Raw genomic sequence first — 19,041 nt, 5'->3', positions numbered from 1 at the left:
GAAAGAGGGAGCGAGCAGGGGGAAGAGAGTTTTGATGGAAGGAGGATCGGCGAGCAGCCAAGAAGTCGGAGTTTAATGGTTGGGGGCTGGGGAGCAGTGCTGTTAGTGGGGAGGGGGCAGATTAAGGCAGCCATTGTATTAAACATTCAGCGAAATATTTAAAACACTGGCAGCATTGAATGGCTGCGCCCACTCCGAATGCCTGCAAAATGCAAATTGGATAGCTCCCTAGCGTGAAAGATGAAGGCCCCCCACAGTTAGAGTGCAATGTCTCCACTGTGCAAACAATTGGGCTGGAAATCTTGTAAGTCTTTTGTTAGGGTTGGCAACCCTCCAGGATTGGCCTGGAGTCTCCAGGAATTGAAGATCAATCTTCAGGACACTACTGTGTGCCACCCTGGAGAAAAATCATAGGGACATTTAAAGTTTTAAAAACATTTTCTTAACGTTTTCTTTTACCAGATATAAAAATATTGAAAATGGGAGGGTGGGGGAAACTGTTTGATTGACAGTCAAGCTTCATCCAATTGGGTAATGAGTCTTTTTGCCTTCCAATTGGTGTAGGAAGGCAGCACGTCATAAGGATGGATGTGTTGGCCGACTAATGGCTGGTGCGTGGGGGCAAGTCACGTGATGAAACCTCCAGGAATACATTTAATCACACTTGGCAACCCTACTTGTCACTTGTGGTTAATATGAGACCATTTATTTGCATTTGGCGTTAGCAGTAAAGTGAGGCAATTCCTGATTTTATCTCTGCTCTAGAAACTGGAGTAGATGGACCCTCAGCTGGATAAAGCTGCTATCTTACAACAGTGACGTTGGATGTTAAACAAATGAAATGGTTTCTGCCCTATCAGCACACATGCTTGTCAAAACTAGGAGTCTAATTGAATTGCATCAGTTCACTTGATCCAGAAGCTAATGCAGTGCAAGGATAGATAAATCCTGCTTTGATTTATCTCCCAGACATTAATGGCTCTTTTTCACTCTGGAATTAATAATACAATAAAAAGATTGGGTTAGACTTTGTTTCAGTCGTCTAGGGACAGACTAATACTAGAATTACACGCTCCGAGCAATCTGAAGATGATTATTTTTCAAAGGGGTATTTGTGAAGAGGACTATGTTGAAGTGCTTGGAAAAGTATCGTAACAGAATGCCATGTAACCAGTTTTAGCCCCTGGTTCTAGTTCTGGGTTTTGATTGTGAGGGGCCTGGACAGAGTAGATAGAGAAATGCCGTTCTGTTCCCACTGGTAGACATATTGAGAACCAGAGGGCACCGATTTAAGATAATTGGTAAAAGAGGCAGTAGAGACATGAGAAGAAACTTTTTCACTCAGCAAGTGGTTAAGGTCTGGAGTGTGCTGCCTGAGAGTACAGTGGAGGTAGGTTCAATTGAGGCATTCAAGAGGGACTTGGATTATTATCCAAAAAGGAAGAATGTGTCGGGTTACTGGGAGAATGGTGGGCAATGGGGCCAGGTGCGTTACTCTATTGGAGAGTCAGTGCAGACATGATGGGCTGAATGGCCCCCTTCTGTTCTGTAACAGTGTGATGGCATACTCTCCACTTTTCTGGATGAGTGCAGCTCCAACAGCACTCAAGAAGCTTGACACTATCCAGGACAAAGCAGCCCACTTGATTGCCATCCCATCCACCACCTTCAACATTCACTCCCTCTACCATCGACAACACAGTGGCAGCAGTGTGTAGCATCTACAAGATGCCCTGCAGCAACTCACCAAGGATCCTTTTGACAGCACCTTCCAAACCCGCAACCTCTACCACCTAGAAGGACAAGGGCAGCAGGTGCATGGCAACACCACCACCTGAAGATTCCCCTCCAAGTCATTCACCATCCTGACTTGGAAATATATTGTCGTTCCCTCACTGTCACTGGGTCAAAATCCTGGAACTCCCTCCCTAACAGCACTGTGGGTGTACCTACACCACATGGACTGCAGCAGTTCAAGAAGGCAGCTCACCACCACCTTCTTGGGGCAATTAGGGATGGGTAATAAATGCTGGGCTAGCCAGTAATGCCCACATCCTATGAACAAACACAAAAAACAGTTCTGTGATTTGTGTGATGGTAAAATTAAATGCACAGTAAGGTCCGATTTTTCACTGGAAGTTGATTCCCTCTCTTTTTTCCCCCAAAATAATTGCATTGAGTGTTGAAAACTGTGCCTTGGTTCCACGTGGGTCTTAAACAGAAAGTCTGGCTGAATGATGGACAAGAATGGTATCCAATATTCTGCAGAGCACAACACCAACATACTGGGGTCGTTGGGAGGATAAAGTCCAACCTGACTTTATTCAGTCTTCTCATCCTGCTCCATTTCTGGTTAGAGAAACTAGGGTTGTTCGCGTTTGAGCAGAGAGGTAAAGGAGGGATTTAAATAAGAGGTGTTCAAAGTCAGAGTGTCTCGACGACTATAAATAAAGAGAAACTGTTTCCAGCGACAGGAGGGCTGGATCACAGAGGACACGGACTTGAGGCCATTGGAAAAAGACCCAGAGGGGAAGATGAAGATGTTTTTGTGCAGTGAGTTATGTATGCAGTGAGAGTGTGTTGGAACAATTCAATTGATAACATTCACAAGGGAATTGGTAAATACTTTGAAAGGGGGAAACTTTGCAGCACTCTGGGCCGGGGAATGGGATTAATTGGACAGCTCTTTCAAAGAGTCAACATAGGCACGATGGGCCAAATGGCCTCCTGCCCTTTGTGCTGTATCGTTTTATGACCTGATGACGCATTGTAAAGAGTCCAGATATACAGTTGTATCTTGACTAGCTACGTTGGAGGATTATTGTTTTTAAATTCAGAATTGACCAATTGTGGTCTCACTATTGGGGGTCATGATAAGAATGGGAGCTAATAATACATGTGTTTGTGCTGAAGTTACAATAATTGCATTTATATAGTGCTTTTAAATTATGTCTGATTATGGTCTTGAATAGAAAGATATATCGAGGCAGGGAGCTCTGGGAAGAAGAATAGAGGGAGGGGGAAGGGAATAAATTTGAAAGAAAAAGAATATTCTGTAAAATTGCATGTGGTAACATCTGTTTAGAATCAAAGGAATTAAGCTCATTTTTACTGTACCAGAAGATGCTGCCTCATGATGGGCACATTCCAATGTCTTCTCCAAATGAGTGTTGGCATGTTAGTCAATGACAGGGTTGGGGACACTGCAGCTACGTTTGATTTACGACCTCTCACCCCCAGCCCAAGGTCATGGAAATCAGTTCTAGTACCCCACCCCCACTCTAGCTGAGATATACCTGGGATCGCAGGCTCAAGTCTACATTGGGTAGCGTACTTGCAGAGTACTGGAGGAGACATATCCTGGTGCTGAGTCCCTCTTTTGGATAGAAATGGGAGCCGGTAAATAATTCTGCAGAAGAGAAACAAAACAAGAGGTTATAACCCACAGGGAAGATTGAACAGGTTGGGGCTCTTTTCTCTGGAGAAGAGAAGGCTGAGGGTGTAGTATGAAGTATTAACAGAATAGATGGTGTATCACTGACATCAGTAAGAGTCACGTGTTAGACTCCCGCGAGAGAGAAATTGGAACACCATGCTCAGGAGCAACATGCCTACTCTGTAGAGCACTGAAGAAGAGTCATATAGGCTTGAAACATTAACTCTGTCTTTCTCTCCACAGATGCTGTTGGATCTTGAGTTTTTACAGCATTTTCTGTTTTTGTTTCAGATTTCCAGCATCCCCAGTATTTTGCTTTTATGCATACTCTGTAACCTGTTTAGATGTAGCACTAACAAACCAGTGTTGAGCAAGTAGCAGAGTATGACCACAATCTGTCCAGTGACCAACAATCACGCCTAGAGTCCACCGGCAAGAAGGACCATCCCAAAATACAGAGGTTACTTGATTATCTTTAAGATGATGAAATTATTTGATAGGATAGACATGGCAAAGATGTTTCCACTTGTGGGGGAAATCTTAAAACTAATGGGTGGGGTAGTCACTAATAAATCCAATAAGGAATTTAGGAGAAACTTCTTTACCCAATGTGGGACTTGCTACCACAAGGAATAGTTAAGGTGAATCTAGACTCGCATGAGGGAGAAAGAAATAGAAAGATATCTTGATATTTTGAAATGAAATAGGTTAGGAGGAGGCATAAGCGAATAGACAAGTATGGCTGAGTGGGTCTGATTCTGTGCTGTAAAGTCTATATAATTCTACTTAATATCACCAGATAAAACCTCTTGATAATTGCACCACGTCGTAAAAGACTCTAACCTCTATCTCGATCCTACTGCTGAGCCGTGTGTATGACATCCTGGAAGCACGCTTTATTTTCCGACTTCTATATTCTTTTCTTCTCTAGAATTCAAATCTAGAAGTATACACTGGTTTTATCAAAGTTCAGATGGACTTGCGCAGGCCGATTACCATTCGCCCCATGGCCACTCAAGGGAGCCACCCGTATAATAACAACAATGAGACTGCCTTCTACATGCCCAAGGATACTACGAACACTCTCCACATCAGCAGCAGCAATACCGTGAAGGAAGTCATTGAGGCCTTGCTGAAGAAGTTCATGGTTGCCGATAACCCTGCCAAGTTTGCACTCTTCAAGCGGTCCCGCAAGGAAGAGCAAGGTAAGACGTTACTGGTGTGAAACGTAAGTTGCCATAACGACTCGACTACAGTTTTTTTTTAAAAAGAGGCACTCGAAGTAAGTACTTGCATTTATGTAGCTCCATTCACAACACCCAGATGCCCCAAAGCCCTTCACGGTCAGCGAAGTACTTTTTGAAGTGTAGTCACTATTGTAACATGGGAAATGCAGTAGCCAATTTGCACACAGCAAGCTCCATAAACAGTAATGTAATATTTATTCATTCATGGGATGTGTGCATCACTGGCTGGGCCGTCATTTGTTGCCTGTCCCTAATTGCCCTTGAGAAGGTGGTGGTAAGCTGCTGCCTTGAACATCTGCAGATAATATGACCAGAGAATCTATTTGATAGTGTCAATAGAGGGATAAATATTGGCCAGGATGCCAGGGTGAACCCCTTCCCCCCACCCCAGGCTCCTTGCCGAAATATTTGCTGTGAGATCTTTTGCCTTCACTTGGGAGGGTAAACGGGATCTTGGTGTGTGACTTGGCCTTGACAACGCAGCATTCCCTCAGCGCTGCACCGGAGCGTCAGCATGGATTTTTCTTACAACTGAAGTAACCGATTTGATGTAGGAAATTTTCGGTCCCAATGCTTTGCTCTCCTTCTCCACCATCGCTTACACAAAACCATAAATGCCAGGGAGAAAAAAACAGTCATTCTTCTTTGCAAATTTGATTAAGACAAATTGACTGAAGTATCCATTCTGTACACGTTAGCTGTTAGTATATAAAGGAATGCCTGATTCCTGCTGTTATCAGCTTCTTGTAACTTTATTCACTATACTTCTAGTATTAAATATAATGCAGTACTGTATTTTCTTACATTAAAAAGCCTACAGGTAGCAAATTTGGTGAATAAAAGGTCTATTCAGGCCCACATTACATACGATTTATTCTTCTTGAATGAAAACATTGAATACTGGGCATAGTGACATTTGGATCCAAAGCAGTGGTGTCATTGTTCTCTTTAAGGGAAAAAATAATGCTCCCTCTGGGGCTGTGAAAAAGGCAGACTTGTTTTCTAAATTGTTCTTTTTTTTAAAAAAAATGTTGCGGAGTGGGGAGCTGCAGGGCCTGTTTTATGGATGAATTAACATGAACCAAATGGCCGGCCTCATCTCTTTTTTCTCCCCCATCCCTCAGTCAGTTGAGTGCCTGACATACCCGTCACATTTGTAAAGGTATCCAATTGGGAGACCTGGCTGCGGGCTTTCTGATTTGATTGACATATTGACATGGCGTGTTCACTCTCCCCACCGCCACCCTCCAAACCCTGGTTGGGAAACATCCCACTTATCTTAAAAAGCAAAACCCAGATTGGCAAAAAGCAAGATTTGGGGGTCTCCAGTTGGGGTGGAGCTTAACCAGTTTAAACCACATGGTTAACTAGTGCATAACAGTGCTAAGCTTGTCCAACAGGGCATCCTGCCTGTTTGGCCTACAGAGACTTTCCAGCCCCTGAGTGATGGGCTGACTCCTCCACCTCCCTCCAAGTGGCACGGCTACCTAGACAATTATCTCCTGTAACCTCGTCCACACCAATTCTCACCCAGCCATCAGCCCTGTGCTCGCTGGCCTACCTGGCTTAGGTCTACGTAAGAATCGAGGAGCTCCTAATGCAGCTCATTTGTTACTACGTTGCCATGGGTGCTTGGAGGGCAAATTTTCCAGCTCACTCTTAATAGTGGACTACCTGGGCCAGATATTACTTACAAGAATACTGCAATCTAATGAGCTTACTTGCAAGGTGACATCATTTTTGCTGCAGTTTTTGCTGTGTGAGGTGGGAGAGGAGGTGTTCCACTCCACTGCACACGCACCAACAGAATGTAATGCCAGGAATTTCATGACCATGGACCTCAAAGGGTGGTGATCCGCAAGGGTTCTTCAGGCGATCTGTGGGCTGGTCCAAAGTGCAAGCCGCTGATGCTCAACTCCACAGCCAAGACCCTACAAGAGAACGGGCCAGAACCTTTGCCCTTCCTCCCCCCCAACCCACCCACCTCCCCCGACCGCCCCTCGCGTAATGTCACACAACCGCACCAGCTCCCGAGTGCACACCACAAGTCACCGTTAGTGCAAGCGGCAACGATATGGTTTTGTGAGCAAGATCTAAGCTACTGTTGCCACACACGTCAGCGAGATTGGTGTGGGCGGAAAACAGAGGAGGAACTGGGTGAACGTGGAGCTTAGGACCAGACATCATCTCACTGGTGCCTCGTCAAAAGCAGCGCTATTCCTCCCATTGATTCTGCTGAGCTTTTGTTGCAGTGGCAGATGAAAGCGGGTGGGCTAAGACTGGTAGGTGGGGCCACAGAGCCTTGCCCTGCCTAAGTGATATGTGGGCGAAAACATTTGCGAGCCACTAATTTATGACACCAAACATTTTGTCCAACAGACTTCATCCTATTTTTTCTCTCTCTCCTATTTGCAGTCCACATGAGCAAGCTGCTGGATGCTGAACATCCTCTTTACCTCCGCCTGCTTGCAGGGCCCAGCTCTGACACTCTGGGTTTTGTCCTCCGTGAGCATGAGACTGGGGAAGTGCTTGTAAGTGACCTATTTTCTGTCCTTTGTGGTCGCCATTTTTTTATTCTTCTAGCCGGAAACAAAGAATTCGGGTAAAAATAAGTTGCTCTTAACGCCTGACCACCTCAAAGAGTTCTATGAGATCACAGAGGCTGCAAAGAGATTTAGACAGGAGTGGGCATCAAGATGCAGATGGAGTATAATGTGGGTAAGGGTGAGCTTATTCACTTTGGTTGTAAGAATAGCAAAACGGAATATTTCTTAAAGGGCGTGAAACTTGTAAATGTTGCTGTTCACAGAAAGCTGGGTGTAAACACAGGAAGTTAGCATTGCCAGTGCAGCAAGTAAATGGCATGCAGGCCTTTATTGCAAGGGCATTGGAGTACAAGAATAAAGAAGTCTCGCTACAATTGTACAGGGCTTTGGTGAGACCACACCTGGAATACTCTGTAGTTATGTTCTCCATATTTAAGGAAGGATATACTCGCATTGGAGGCAATATACAGAAGCTTCACTAGGTGCTCCAATCGTTGTTTACCCTGGCTGGGGAACCTAGAACCCAGGGACAAAGTCTCAGGATAAGGGGCCGATCATTTAGGACTGAGATGAGGAGAAAAATTTCTTCATTCAAAGGGTTGTGCATCTTAAATCTTTGGAATTCTTTGCCTCAGAGGGTTGGGGATGTGCCATTGTTGAATACGATACATTTAAGGCTGAGATAGGTGGTTTTTTTGGTGCCTCGGTGAATCATGGGATAAGGGGAGTTTGCGGCAAAGTGGAGTTGAGGTAGATCATCAGCCTTGATTGTATAGAATGGTGGAGTAAGCTCAAAGGGCTGAGTGGTCTGCTTCTGCTCCTATTTCTTATCCTCTTAAATTGGATATTTGAAAATGCACAGGAGGATGATGAATGGGTGATTGTTTCAAGCGTAATCCTTCATTAAAACTGGATTGTACCCAAAACAACAACATACCTCTCTTGTTTCATAAGAAGATTCCAGATGGGCGATGCTGTTTTGGCCCATCCTACCTGTGTTTGTTTTTCTGAAATAGCTGCCAACAATGCTGCCCAAGATTTAAGTCTGCGTAGCTCCCCCATATTGATCTTGAAGCCTGTGCATCAGCTTAGATTATCTCTGTTTCTGTATAGTGTCTAACGATACTCCTCAATCTGCTGTATGTTTTTTGCTTTTATTTCCGATTTCTAGCACTGTTTTTGTCTTTGGTTTTTTTTGTACCGTTGTTTATGTTGTGTTTTTAACCGAGTTGCTTGTTCTTTAGTGGGAAGCCTTCAGTCTGCCCGAGCTGCAAAACTTCTTGCGTATATTGGCTAAAGAGGAAGACGATCAATTTCAGCACTTGAAGAGGCGCTATGGCAACTACAGAGCCAAGCTTGAAGAGGCCTTGAGAGCAACTGGAAAACCAGGTTAACCTGGTCCAGGAAAATGGCAAAGGAGGCACGCTCATAACAAAGAGGGCATGCTTCAACCAGGGACTATGTGCAAGTGTAACCAACAGGAGTGGCCTTCAAATCCGAAGACTTCTGGTTTAGCACTAGGATAAGAACTTGCGTGCAGCTAAAAATGTTGGACCCATCGACCAGGAGCCAAGTCTTCTCTTTCTTTGCTTGCACAAACAAAAATGTTTACCGGACAGTCAGGAGATTATTTATAAATTGGCCGATTGCCCCTAGCTGATTGGAAGGCTCCATAAGAAGTGTTGTAACATGTAATCCTTGTGTGCACTCCCGTGAATAAAACATTACAATGGTGGCTTTAACATGTCACTGCACACTGGGCAACATCCTTAGAATGCCCTGGTCCGTGGCTTCATTGTCTTGCTCGTGTTGCTACTAAATAGGCACAAGGTGACAAGGTTCAGCCTGAAAACTGTCCAGTGACCTTTTGGAACTGCTCACCTTCCTGGGCAGTGTGAAGGATAACCTTTTGTGATCTCTCATATGCTGAGAAAACTTACAGGGCTGAATGTTTTTTTTTGTTTTTGCAATACTTTAAAATTCTAATGTGGACCATTGCAATGGGTCTTCAATTAAAGAGCTTTTAGACAGGGTGGAATGGATCTAAAGAATTGGAATGACCAACGGATCGAGTAGTAAGGGGTCAATGATGATTTGTATGTAGGAGGGGGTAAGGGAAGTAGTGATGGTGAGCCATTGTTAATGGTGTTGTGGATGGGATAAATGGTGTTGTGAAGGCACATTTAGGCTGTGCTAAAGAATGAGGAATTAGAGTTGTACAGAGATGGAAATGTTATGTAACCAGATGTACTAGAACCATGGAAGGAATAAGGTTGGATTTAAGGAAAGTAGCTTGTTTTACGTGATACAGAAGCTAAAAGTAATCTCAATGCTTTGTTCATGTGTAAATCTGAACAGATTTTTGCTTTGGCAATCCTGAGGTGCATTGCTTACATCTGTAAGTGCCTGCAGAGTGCTAGCTACATGCACCCTTAGCACATAAATTGGCTGATATCATTGTGCAAGTATGGCAGCAGCAACAACAACAGGGGCCCCTTGTAGCATAGCCTGTCTGTGGGCACTCGAGGTCTCCCCCACAATGGCTCCCTGTGGAGTTGCTATCTTCACCCTCGCACTCTTGGCTTCAGGTTCCTTGTCCAGGGATGTGCTATCAGTGCGGGACCAAGTGAATGGATGCGTGTGCTTTGGTTAAAGGCGCGCTGACGCTTGGGGAATAACCCAACCCACAACTGGTCATAAACAAAAGAACAGCTTGCATTTACATAGCGCCTTTGATGTAGGCAAACATCCCAAGGCATGTTGCAGGATTGTTTTCAGAACTGAAACTGAGCTAAAAAAAGGAAACATTAGGACAGGCGACCGGAAGCTGGGTCAAAGGGGTAGGTTTTAAGAAGGAAAGAGTTAGAGAAGAGTTTAGGGAGGGAATTTCAGAGCTTGGGGCCTAATTGGCTGAATGAACAGCCAGCAACGGCAGGAGGGAGGGAATAGACTAGAGGCCGGAATTGGGAGGAATATGGAGTTCTGGGAGAGTTGAGATGCTAGAAGAGATTACAGAGATATAAGCATTATGTTGGCCAGATCTTAAAGCAATTGGTCGAAAATCAGGAATTTAGTCATTTCCATCTTCCTGTCATTATGTGTGGATGTTTTGAAGTACAAAAGCTACCAGAATAATGTGCCATTTGGCTGACCTCCTGTGCTATCAGAATGTCTGCATGAGGCCCTTGAGACGAGGTTCGCTGTTCTGGTAATGAACTGCAAGCAGTTGCTTTAGAATTAACATGTGATTCTGTGACATCAGGTTACTTAAAGGCTGTTTACCATCCTGTCACCCCCTTGTGCCTCAGCACCTTTTAGTGCCAAAATGCTGAGCAGTACGTCCACAATAACCACTTAAACCGACGGCACGAGAAAGGGAGACATACTCGACAAGCCATGAGTCTGAGGATCTCAAATACTCTATATACCAGACCCAAGCCCAGACATGATACAAGAAAAGCCATAGGGCCAAAGTTACCTTTTCCCTCATCTTACCCCATACTGTGTCTCAAGTTGCTCCCGCATTGTATAAAATGGAACAATGCGCTCTCGTTTTGCGTTTGAACGGATACTAACTCCTTTCATCGTCTCCTGAAGGAATCTGTTCCATGGATTGACCACTCACTGTTTCCACGGAGCGGTGCCCTCTGCCTCAGAGCCTCTGCTCAAGGCGAGTCACCCGGTCACGATGCACCAATGCTGGCGGTGCATTGAGTCTGTGTGTTCACTGGGCACTCCGCTTTACAAACATTCCCAGACTATTGCTTAAAATTATTGTCGACGTTTTTAATGCGTTAAATTCAGATTATAGATGTCGCTTAATGGACCATAGTGTATTTCAGATTAATTCTAATTGGGAGCAGGTTGTGGAAAGCACAGGTGCAGCGATCCAGAAAATGAAACGCTGCAAGGGAAGTCTGTAATTCTGTGAGAGCTGTCAGATTGCTGGTTGTTCCTTCAGTCCTTCCGATAATGCATAAAGCAGTTACAGTCTGATCGGGACTGTGTTGTACCTGTGAATGGTGGATTGTGAGGTGCAGTGAGGGAAATTGGTGATCTTACTTCTCAGACTAAACCAAAGACCCCAGTGAAGCATCACTGCATTTCCAGTAATGCACTTCATGTTGTGTGGAAAATCTATGTATTGCTGCTCTCTGGTTAGCCATATAGAATTATCAGCCAAGGAGAGGGCAAGTGTGCAATAGAGGTTAATGCAATGTATGTTTGTTGAAATTACTGAAAGGTAAATTTACCAGGACAGTTTATGCTGGTTCCTAAAAACAACCAAGAGCTCTGAACTGCTTAATTAGGAACTTATGAGCAGGCCATTCAGCCCCTCAAGCCTGTTCTGCCATTCAATTAAATTCTAACTCCTGGCTCTCTAACCTTTAATGGCCTTGTCTAAGTGCCTCCTAACTCGCTGCAGGTACTGCTATGGTCCATTCCGTTTAGTGTGTGTGAGGGTTAAAACTTTACGATATACTTTAACTCTGACTTTAGTCCTGAGCATGAATAATAGTCAAACAGCTGTGCTTGAGTTACTGACACCAGCGTGGTTCAGTCATCTGCTAAAATGCCTTCAATATTCTGTATCCGTTCACCACAGGCTTATCTGTTAACTCAGAGAATCCAATGCAATCTTCCCGCCATTCTCCACCACCCTGCAGATGCAGTTACATTGAGCTCACAACACAGACCACTCGGCCCATCGGATCTCTGCTGGAGTTTATGCTCCACTTGGCCTCCTTCACCTCTCTTCACCTAACTTCCAGCAACATACTCCTTCCATTCCTTACCCCCTCATGTGTGTTATCTAACTTCCCCTAAAATGCATCTATGCTACTCACCTCAATTACTCCCAGTGGTAGTGTTCCACATTCTTGCCACTCTCTGGGTAAAACAGTTTCTCCTTAATTCCTTATTTTGTTGACCTGTAGTTTTGGAGGAGGTGTTGGATGTGGGGGCGGGCGGGGGGGAGAAAAGTGGAAACCTCTTCTCCATATCTTCCCCTATCAAAGCCTTTAATAATCCTAAAGATTTCTATCAACTCGCCCCTCAGCCTCCTACAGAAAAGAGCCCCCAGACTGTTCAGGCTTTCCGGATAGTTATAACCCCTCAGTTCTGTTATCTTCCTCGTAAATCTCTTTTTTTTGTTGCACCATCTGCCTAGATATTTTAATAATTATGGTGTCCAAAACTGTGGACAGTATTCTAACTGAACAGGCAGTACCAGCGTGTGGTCTGAGCAGGGAGCTGCCAGGAGTGCGTATCTAAATTTTTCCAGCTGTTGGACAGATTGTGGTGTGTAATGAACAGCAGTGTCCCTGCCCCTGGTCACCCAGCCTAGGGGACAACAACAGCAAAATGGCAGCTCGCACTATGTTGCAAGTTAGTACTTATCCACTGAACCAGCAAAATCATCAACCCTTCTATCCAGGGTGGGGTTTGGGGGGGGGAGAGTAAGCTCCCTACAAAATCATGTACGTCTTTTTAAATGAGTTTTACGATTTCTCTGCAGCTAACCCACAGAGCAGCTCTCCCATGGTCATGATTCGGCACATTGCAACTACACTTCAAAACCACTTTTTATTGGCTGGAAAGCACTTTGGGACATTCCCGGGGGTTGTGGGGGGGCGGGGGGGTGGAGGTTGTGGAAGGCGGTACAGAAACGAAAAGTTCATTCTGTTTTTTATCAAGCGAGCGGCAGTTTGTGATCTAATTCCCATCACGTAACCTTTTTTAATGGTGTTGTGAGTGGGGCAGGGGGAGGGGTTTTGGACCAAGGTTATTTGCTCTGTGCCCGCACTGCTGATCAATGAGTATTTAATGTGTTACTACTGTATTAACCTTTTTGTGAACCATTTCCAACAAATAGAATTGTATAATGAGTTAGGTGGGATGTGACGGTGATTAATTTGTTCTTTTAACTTGGAGGTGGGGGTGGGGGGGTGTGATTCGCCAACACGGTTACAGATGAGTCAGCGGAGCTGACTTGAAGCGTTGGAGACCTCCCCAAGCCCGGCTGAGGGGCACGAGGGAAGGGAGTGGGGGGGGGGCGGAGGCAGTTTGTGGACATTGCTGGTGAGGCCACCTTTGATGCCCATCCCTTCTGGCTGCCCAGTTTTGACGAAGGTGGAGGTGGCTGCCTCCCTGAACTGTTGCAGGCAGTGTCGGTGCCTTCGCAGCTGGGCTAGACCGGGCTTTCCCTCCACGAAGAGCGGCGGGAGGCTATGCTGGCTCTCGCTGTGGAGACTCCAGCCTGCAGGGGAGTGTGGACCCCTTTTAGAAATTTCATACGCTGTTTCCAGTCTGCAATGGCTGGTAATGAATTCTTGAACAGTTAACTCCAGGGGTGGTGCTTAAAAAGACCCTCGAGTGGATCTTTTTTCTTCCACACACATTGCAGCTTCTTCTGTTTTTTAAACTGAATTTCTTCCCCCCCCACCCCCCTCCCCCCTTCAGAAAACCTGAGGGGTGAAAGGTCATGCAGTCAACAGACCCCATTCCGGGTTGGCGATCTGTGGTGAGCTCTATTTGAATTACGAAGCAAGCATAACATTTGCCAGGCGGGCTATAAAAACTACTGACTCTGAAGTGACCGGGGGGGCAGGTTACTGTTGCTCACTGAATTTTATTCTTGCACCAGCTGATACCAAAGCCGAAACTAGGGCACTTTAGCACATCAGGGATCTGCTTGTAGTCTTGTTAACCCAGAGAAACCTATCGAAACTTGATGTTTTAATTCAGCCATCTGCTTTCACTGTTTCTTGCCATGTTGTATTCTTTTTAAAAAAAAAAGAAAAAAAAGCTGTACCAAAGTTTCCTCCGACGCTCGTTTTGTGATGCGTCAATTTTTGTTCGAGTTAGACACTGTACAAAAGTCTTATTATTATTATTATTATTTTTACAGGACCTCTGTACTCTTGCTGTGAACTGAATGAGTTGGGCAGTAGAGATGCTTTTGTGTTCTTTTTACTGTGAATGTTTTTTTACCCTTACTTGAATGAGTTGCAAACCACTGTATATGTGCAAAAATATTCAACAGCTGTGGGACATGCCTAGGTGTGTGGCGCACTTCCAAATTAGTCGTTTTGTTAAAAGGGGAAAGTGGGGGGGTGGGGGGGAGGGCAGTGGGGGGGTATAGTGACAGATTTTTAATTTGGCGTTTGTATTTTATTATGATTCATGGCACCAATGAAGGTTGTGATTTGACGCTCCTCTTACTGTAATCGAACACTGATCAATGTGCTGCTGATGCTTTCAGTAAAAGACCCAAACGGCATTGTGCATTACATAATCGTAAATGAAAATGCAAATCGCTGACTGCCTTCGTGTTGAAATAATGTAAGGGTACAAAAACGGACAGCGACCTTTAATCGTGGCTATGCATGCGGAGAAGCACAGACGCTAGACGGTGTATAGGACTGAAAGTTTTTTTTTTGTTATAATATTTATACCGATGCGAGTGCAAATTTATTTTTTTAGGGAGGAATTGTTCTGTTTCCTTTTAAAATATTGAATTTCAAAGGTGGCCTTTGTGAACTGTCATTGCATATTTTAATAAAGTTGTGATTGACAGATTGCCTGCGTACGTCTACAATTTATAGATCTTGTCTCATTCCAGACCATTTGGCTGCCCCTGTTGATGTTTGGGAGATTTATAATCGCCAGCCTTCTGTGAAATTCTTGGGACAGAAACAGTTATGTATTCAGCCAGGGGTATTTAGAATTCGAACTGCTATGAGTCTGTAAAACAGGAATCCTTTGTTATCTCTGCCTAGCCAACTCCCTCTGCTGGTACATGCTTGTATGGTAGCCTCAACCACCACCCACCCCACCCCACCGTAGAGTTTTAACCCTGCTTCTCAGCGAGGCAGGCAATTGTACTGGCATAAGAGAGGGTTAATCGCCAGGACATTGCATTCCATTGGGTAGCCTGCTCCTAATCAGGTTGGGTCAGAGTTGAGGATTGCAGCCTTCTCTCTGAACGTCACTCCCTTCTGACACCGCCTTCTTACTGGGAGCTTTTGATCATGGAATTAATTCTTTGCTTCCCAGGTTGCCAAAAACTCCACAAAGTATTTGCTTTCATTTGTGTGCCAGCCATGCTGTCACTCAAAGGTCAACATGCCTTCATCTTTCAGTAGAATCACTGGGCAGCAATTGGGTGCAGTTACCCAGGCTGATTTTATTCCCCTCCCCGCAATACATGGTGCCAAGGGCACTGACTCCAATTCTGTCTCAATTGAAATCAGTTAACTTGCACTGATCTTGTAGAAACCTGTAAAATTCTAACAGGGTAGATGCAGGAAGGATGTTCCTGATGGTGGGGGAGTCCAGAACCAGGGGTCCCAGTCTGAGGATATGGGCTAGACTGTTTAGGACTAAGATGAGGAGAAATTTCTTCACCCAGAGAGTGGTGAGCCTGTGGAATTCGCTACCACAGAAAGTAGTTGAGGGCAAAACATTGTATGTTTTAAGAAGGAGTTAGATATAGCTCTTGGAGAGAAAGGGATCAAAGGATATGGGGAGAAAGCGGGAGCAGGCTATTGAGTTGGATGATCAGCCATGATCATAATGAATGGCGGAGCAGGCTTGAAGGGCTGAATGACCTACTCCTATTTTCTATGTTCCTATGTCTCCCTCTTAAATATTACTGTACTGAAAAATGTACAGCAGAGAAGCAGGCCATTTGGCCCAACTGCTCTCTGCTGGTGTTAATATGCACCACATGAACCCACTTCATCTCATCTTATCAACACATCCTTCTATTCCTTTTTCCTTTGTGTGTTTACCATCTCCCCCTTAAATATACCTAAGGTATTCACCTCAATTACTTGTGGTAGTGAGTTCCATATTCTAACCATGTGACTTTTGGTTCTGTATGGATTGCTTAACACTGTAAGGTACATTTAGAGTCATTACAGCACAGAAGGTGGCCATTCGGCCCATTGAGTCCATGCCAGCTCTCTGCAGAGCATTCCAATCCGTCCTATTCCCCCACTCTATCCCTGTAGCCCTAAGTTTATTTCCCTCCAGTGCCTATCCAAATTCCTGTTGTCCGCTTCCAACACCCTTGTAGGCAGCAAGTTCTAGATCATTACCATTCTGTGTAAAGGAAAAAAAAAATGATTTCTCCTCACGTTCCCTCTGCATCTCTTGCCCAAATCTTAAATCCATCTCCCTTAATCCTTGTACCATCAGCTAATGGGAACAGCTTTTCTTTGCCTACCTTATCCAAACCAGTCATAATCTTGGATACCTCTATCAAATCCAACACCCCTGGCTCCTGCAACCTAACCTTGCAGCTAAAGTCCCTCATCCCAGGAACCATTCTGGTAAATCTCCTCTGTAACCTCTTGAGGGCCCTTGCATCCTTCCTAAAATCTGCCTGTGCAGAACCCCAGGGCATGTTAACATGGCTATGAAGCTTTGATCAGTGCCATTCAGCCTTGTTTATCTTTGATGAACCCCATGATAAGGGGTGTTTATTTGTAAAGGAAAATAACGAGGGTAGTGCTCTTCCAAAGAATGAATGCCTAGCTGAAGATGCAGCTTCAGACTGGTATCTGACACTGACTGTTTGAAACTCCCCTTTCCTATTTGTTTATGTTACAAGGCTGGAGAGAGAAAAGGATTCTTGCAACATTGACCTGAAAGAGGTCTTTAAGATTATGAAAGAGATTTTTTAGGGTAGATCCAGAGAGAATATTTCCACTTGTAGGAGAAGACTAGAACTAGGATTCATAAATGTAAGATCATCACTAATTAATACAATGGGGAATTCAAGAGAAACTTCTTTTCACAAAGAATGGTGTGAATGTGGAACTCGCTATTACAAATAGTTGAGGCAAATAGCAAAGATATATTGGACAGGAAGCTAGGTCAACACAAGACTTACTTAGACTTTGTCCTGCATAGGACAGGAGGAATGTGGCCCTGGTCCATCAAAATCTCTCTCGCTCCAGCCCAGGTGGTATCCACTCCTGAAGGTTCTCCTAAAGTGTACTTCGCCAAGTCATCTTTGGCTGACCCCGTCTTCTTCCATCGGGCGGTGTCCATTCTACTGCTGCTCTGGTGGAGTATACATCTGGGAGGTGAAATATGTGTCCTGCCATCTCCCGATGTCTCCATTTCAATCTTCCGCAGGTGTCTCTGACCAGCTGTGTGTAGAACCTCTGTAGTACACAAGACGGAAAGAGTAATAGGAGTTACAGGATTTGTTGATCAGGTTAAATGAAAAGGGTGGGAGGAGGCTTGTGTGGGCATTGAACAATTGGGCCATGGTCTAGCTCCCACCTTCATCCCCAAACCACCTCCCCCACCCACCTCGCCTCCCCATCCATCCTCAGCCCCCCCTCTCCACCCATTCTCACCACCCCCTCACCCCTCCTCCCCACCCATCCCCCCCACACCCCTCTCCATCTGCTCTGTCCCAACTGCAAATTAAGTTTTCATGAAACCTATGTGTTTTGATCTTATTTGAATATAAATTCACCTCTTTAAAAAAAAATGCAGATTGAACATTGGAACTTAGAAAAAAAGTGATTTGGCACCTATATAATATTTCATGAAACATTTTTAAAATTGGGTATTTTTTTGTTTCTGTTCAGACTTAAATGGGCAGGATGAAAATGCAGCTTCTACAGATGGTGTCAGTACTTGCTTTTTGACTAGGGGGGACTGAACTGGTCAGGGTACCTGCTCCTGTGCAGTTATCGCCCTAGCTAGAAGATCTTTGTGTCCAGATGTTGGGGTGAGAATTGGGTTGTAACAAACCCCATTATTGACTAGTCACTTGGCTTAGGGTCAGCCTGAGTGAGTTTTAATGCCTTCCTATGGCTGCAGAATTTGGCCTCTGTGTGAAGGGGAACAAAAGGAAGTAATAAGAGTCGCCTTAAGAATGGTATATGGTCTAGTCTCTCTCCGGGTGCCGTGCCTAAAGAGGGCATTGGTGACCATGGACTTTCATGTTGCCTTCTACAGGTTCTGGTTGACCAGGAGACTCTCCCACTCTTGCCAACAGGCCGCTGGCATATTGGGTTTACAGGCTGCCTGTATGGGCACATTATGAACCCCATGATGAGGGGTGTTAATTCGTTATGAAAATCAAGTCCTGGAGTGGCACTGAAACCCAGAGCTTCTTACTTAGAGGCAGGGGCACTACCCACTGCACCACAGGGCCCCTCAGGTTATCTATGAAGGAGGCAGTAAAGTTGTCAGCTAATATCAAAAGAGAGGAAGAAAGTGGTTTATTTTCAATTTTTGTCCCTGGTTAATCAATTTCCGAAGTTTGTACTTTAACTGTGCAAGTTGGTATCTTAGATTAACCTGTCTACCACTAGTACTTTGTGATGGGGTTCTTCATTGAGGCAGTACTTTGCACAGAGTGCAACAACTTACATTTTTATCACACCTCCACAATGTATAGAACAACATCTCATGGTGCATTGCAGAAGTTACAATAATAATGGATGTCATGCCAACGGGGGAGAGATATGGAGAACTTTGACCAAACCTTTGGTTGTAGTGTGTTTAAAGAGTGGGGGGAGGGTGACGGAGTGTTTTCCAAGAACAAGGGGCATTGATGCCTGAAGGCACAGCTGTCCATGTTGGTGTCGATTTGAAGTTCACAAAAGGTCAAGTCCTGAATGCAGAGTTCTCAAAGTGTGGTAGGGCTGGAGCAGGTTTACAGTGATAGGGATGAGATCATGGAGGGGTCTGAAGTGAACGAGAATTTCAAATTGGATGAGCTGGGAAACTGGGAGCCATTGTAAGTCAGCAAGGACACGGGCGATAGACTTGGTGTAGG

At 44.8% G+C, this 19,041-nt stretch overlaps 1 protein-coding gene across 1 annotated transcript in view; it reads left to right on the top strand.

The window, feature by feature from the left end:
- LOC144696476 (ras association domain-containing protein 3-like) overlaps nt 1–8,942 on the top strand; it is a 181,945-nt gene extending 173,003 nt beyond the window's left edge. Inside the window, exons 4-6 of the mRNA XM_078567803.1 lie at nt 4,368–4,641; nt 7,099–7,214; nt 8,474–8,942. Of these exons, the coding sequence (XP_078423929.1) occupies nt 4,368–4,641; nt 7,099–7,214; nt 8,474–8,623 (540 nt within the window). The 3' untranslated portion in view covers nt 8,624–8,942. The remainder of the gene's footprint in view (nt 1–4,367; nt 4,642–7,098; nt 7,215–8,473) is intronic.
- The last annotated feature ends 10,099 nt before the right edge of the window (nt 8,943–19,041 follow it).

This window comes from Cetorhinus maximus, chromosome 22 (assembly GCF_964194155.1).
Source record: "Cetorhinus maximus chromosome 22, sCetMax3.hap1.1, whole genome shotgun sequence".
NCBI classification, from domain to species: Eukaryota; Metazoa; Chordata; class Chondrichthyes; order Lamniformes; family Cetorhinidae; genus Cetorhinus; species Cetorhinus maximus.
This window is presented reverse-complemented; position numbering and strand designations above follow the sequence as displayed.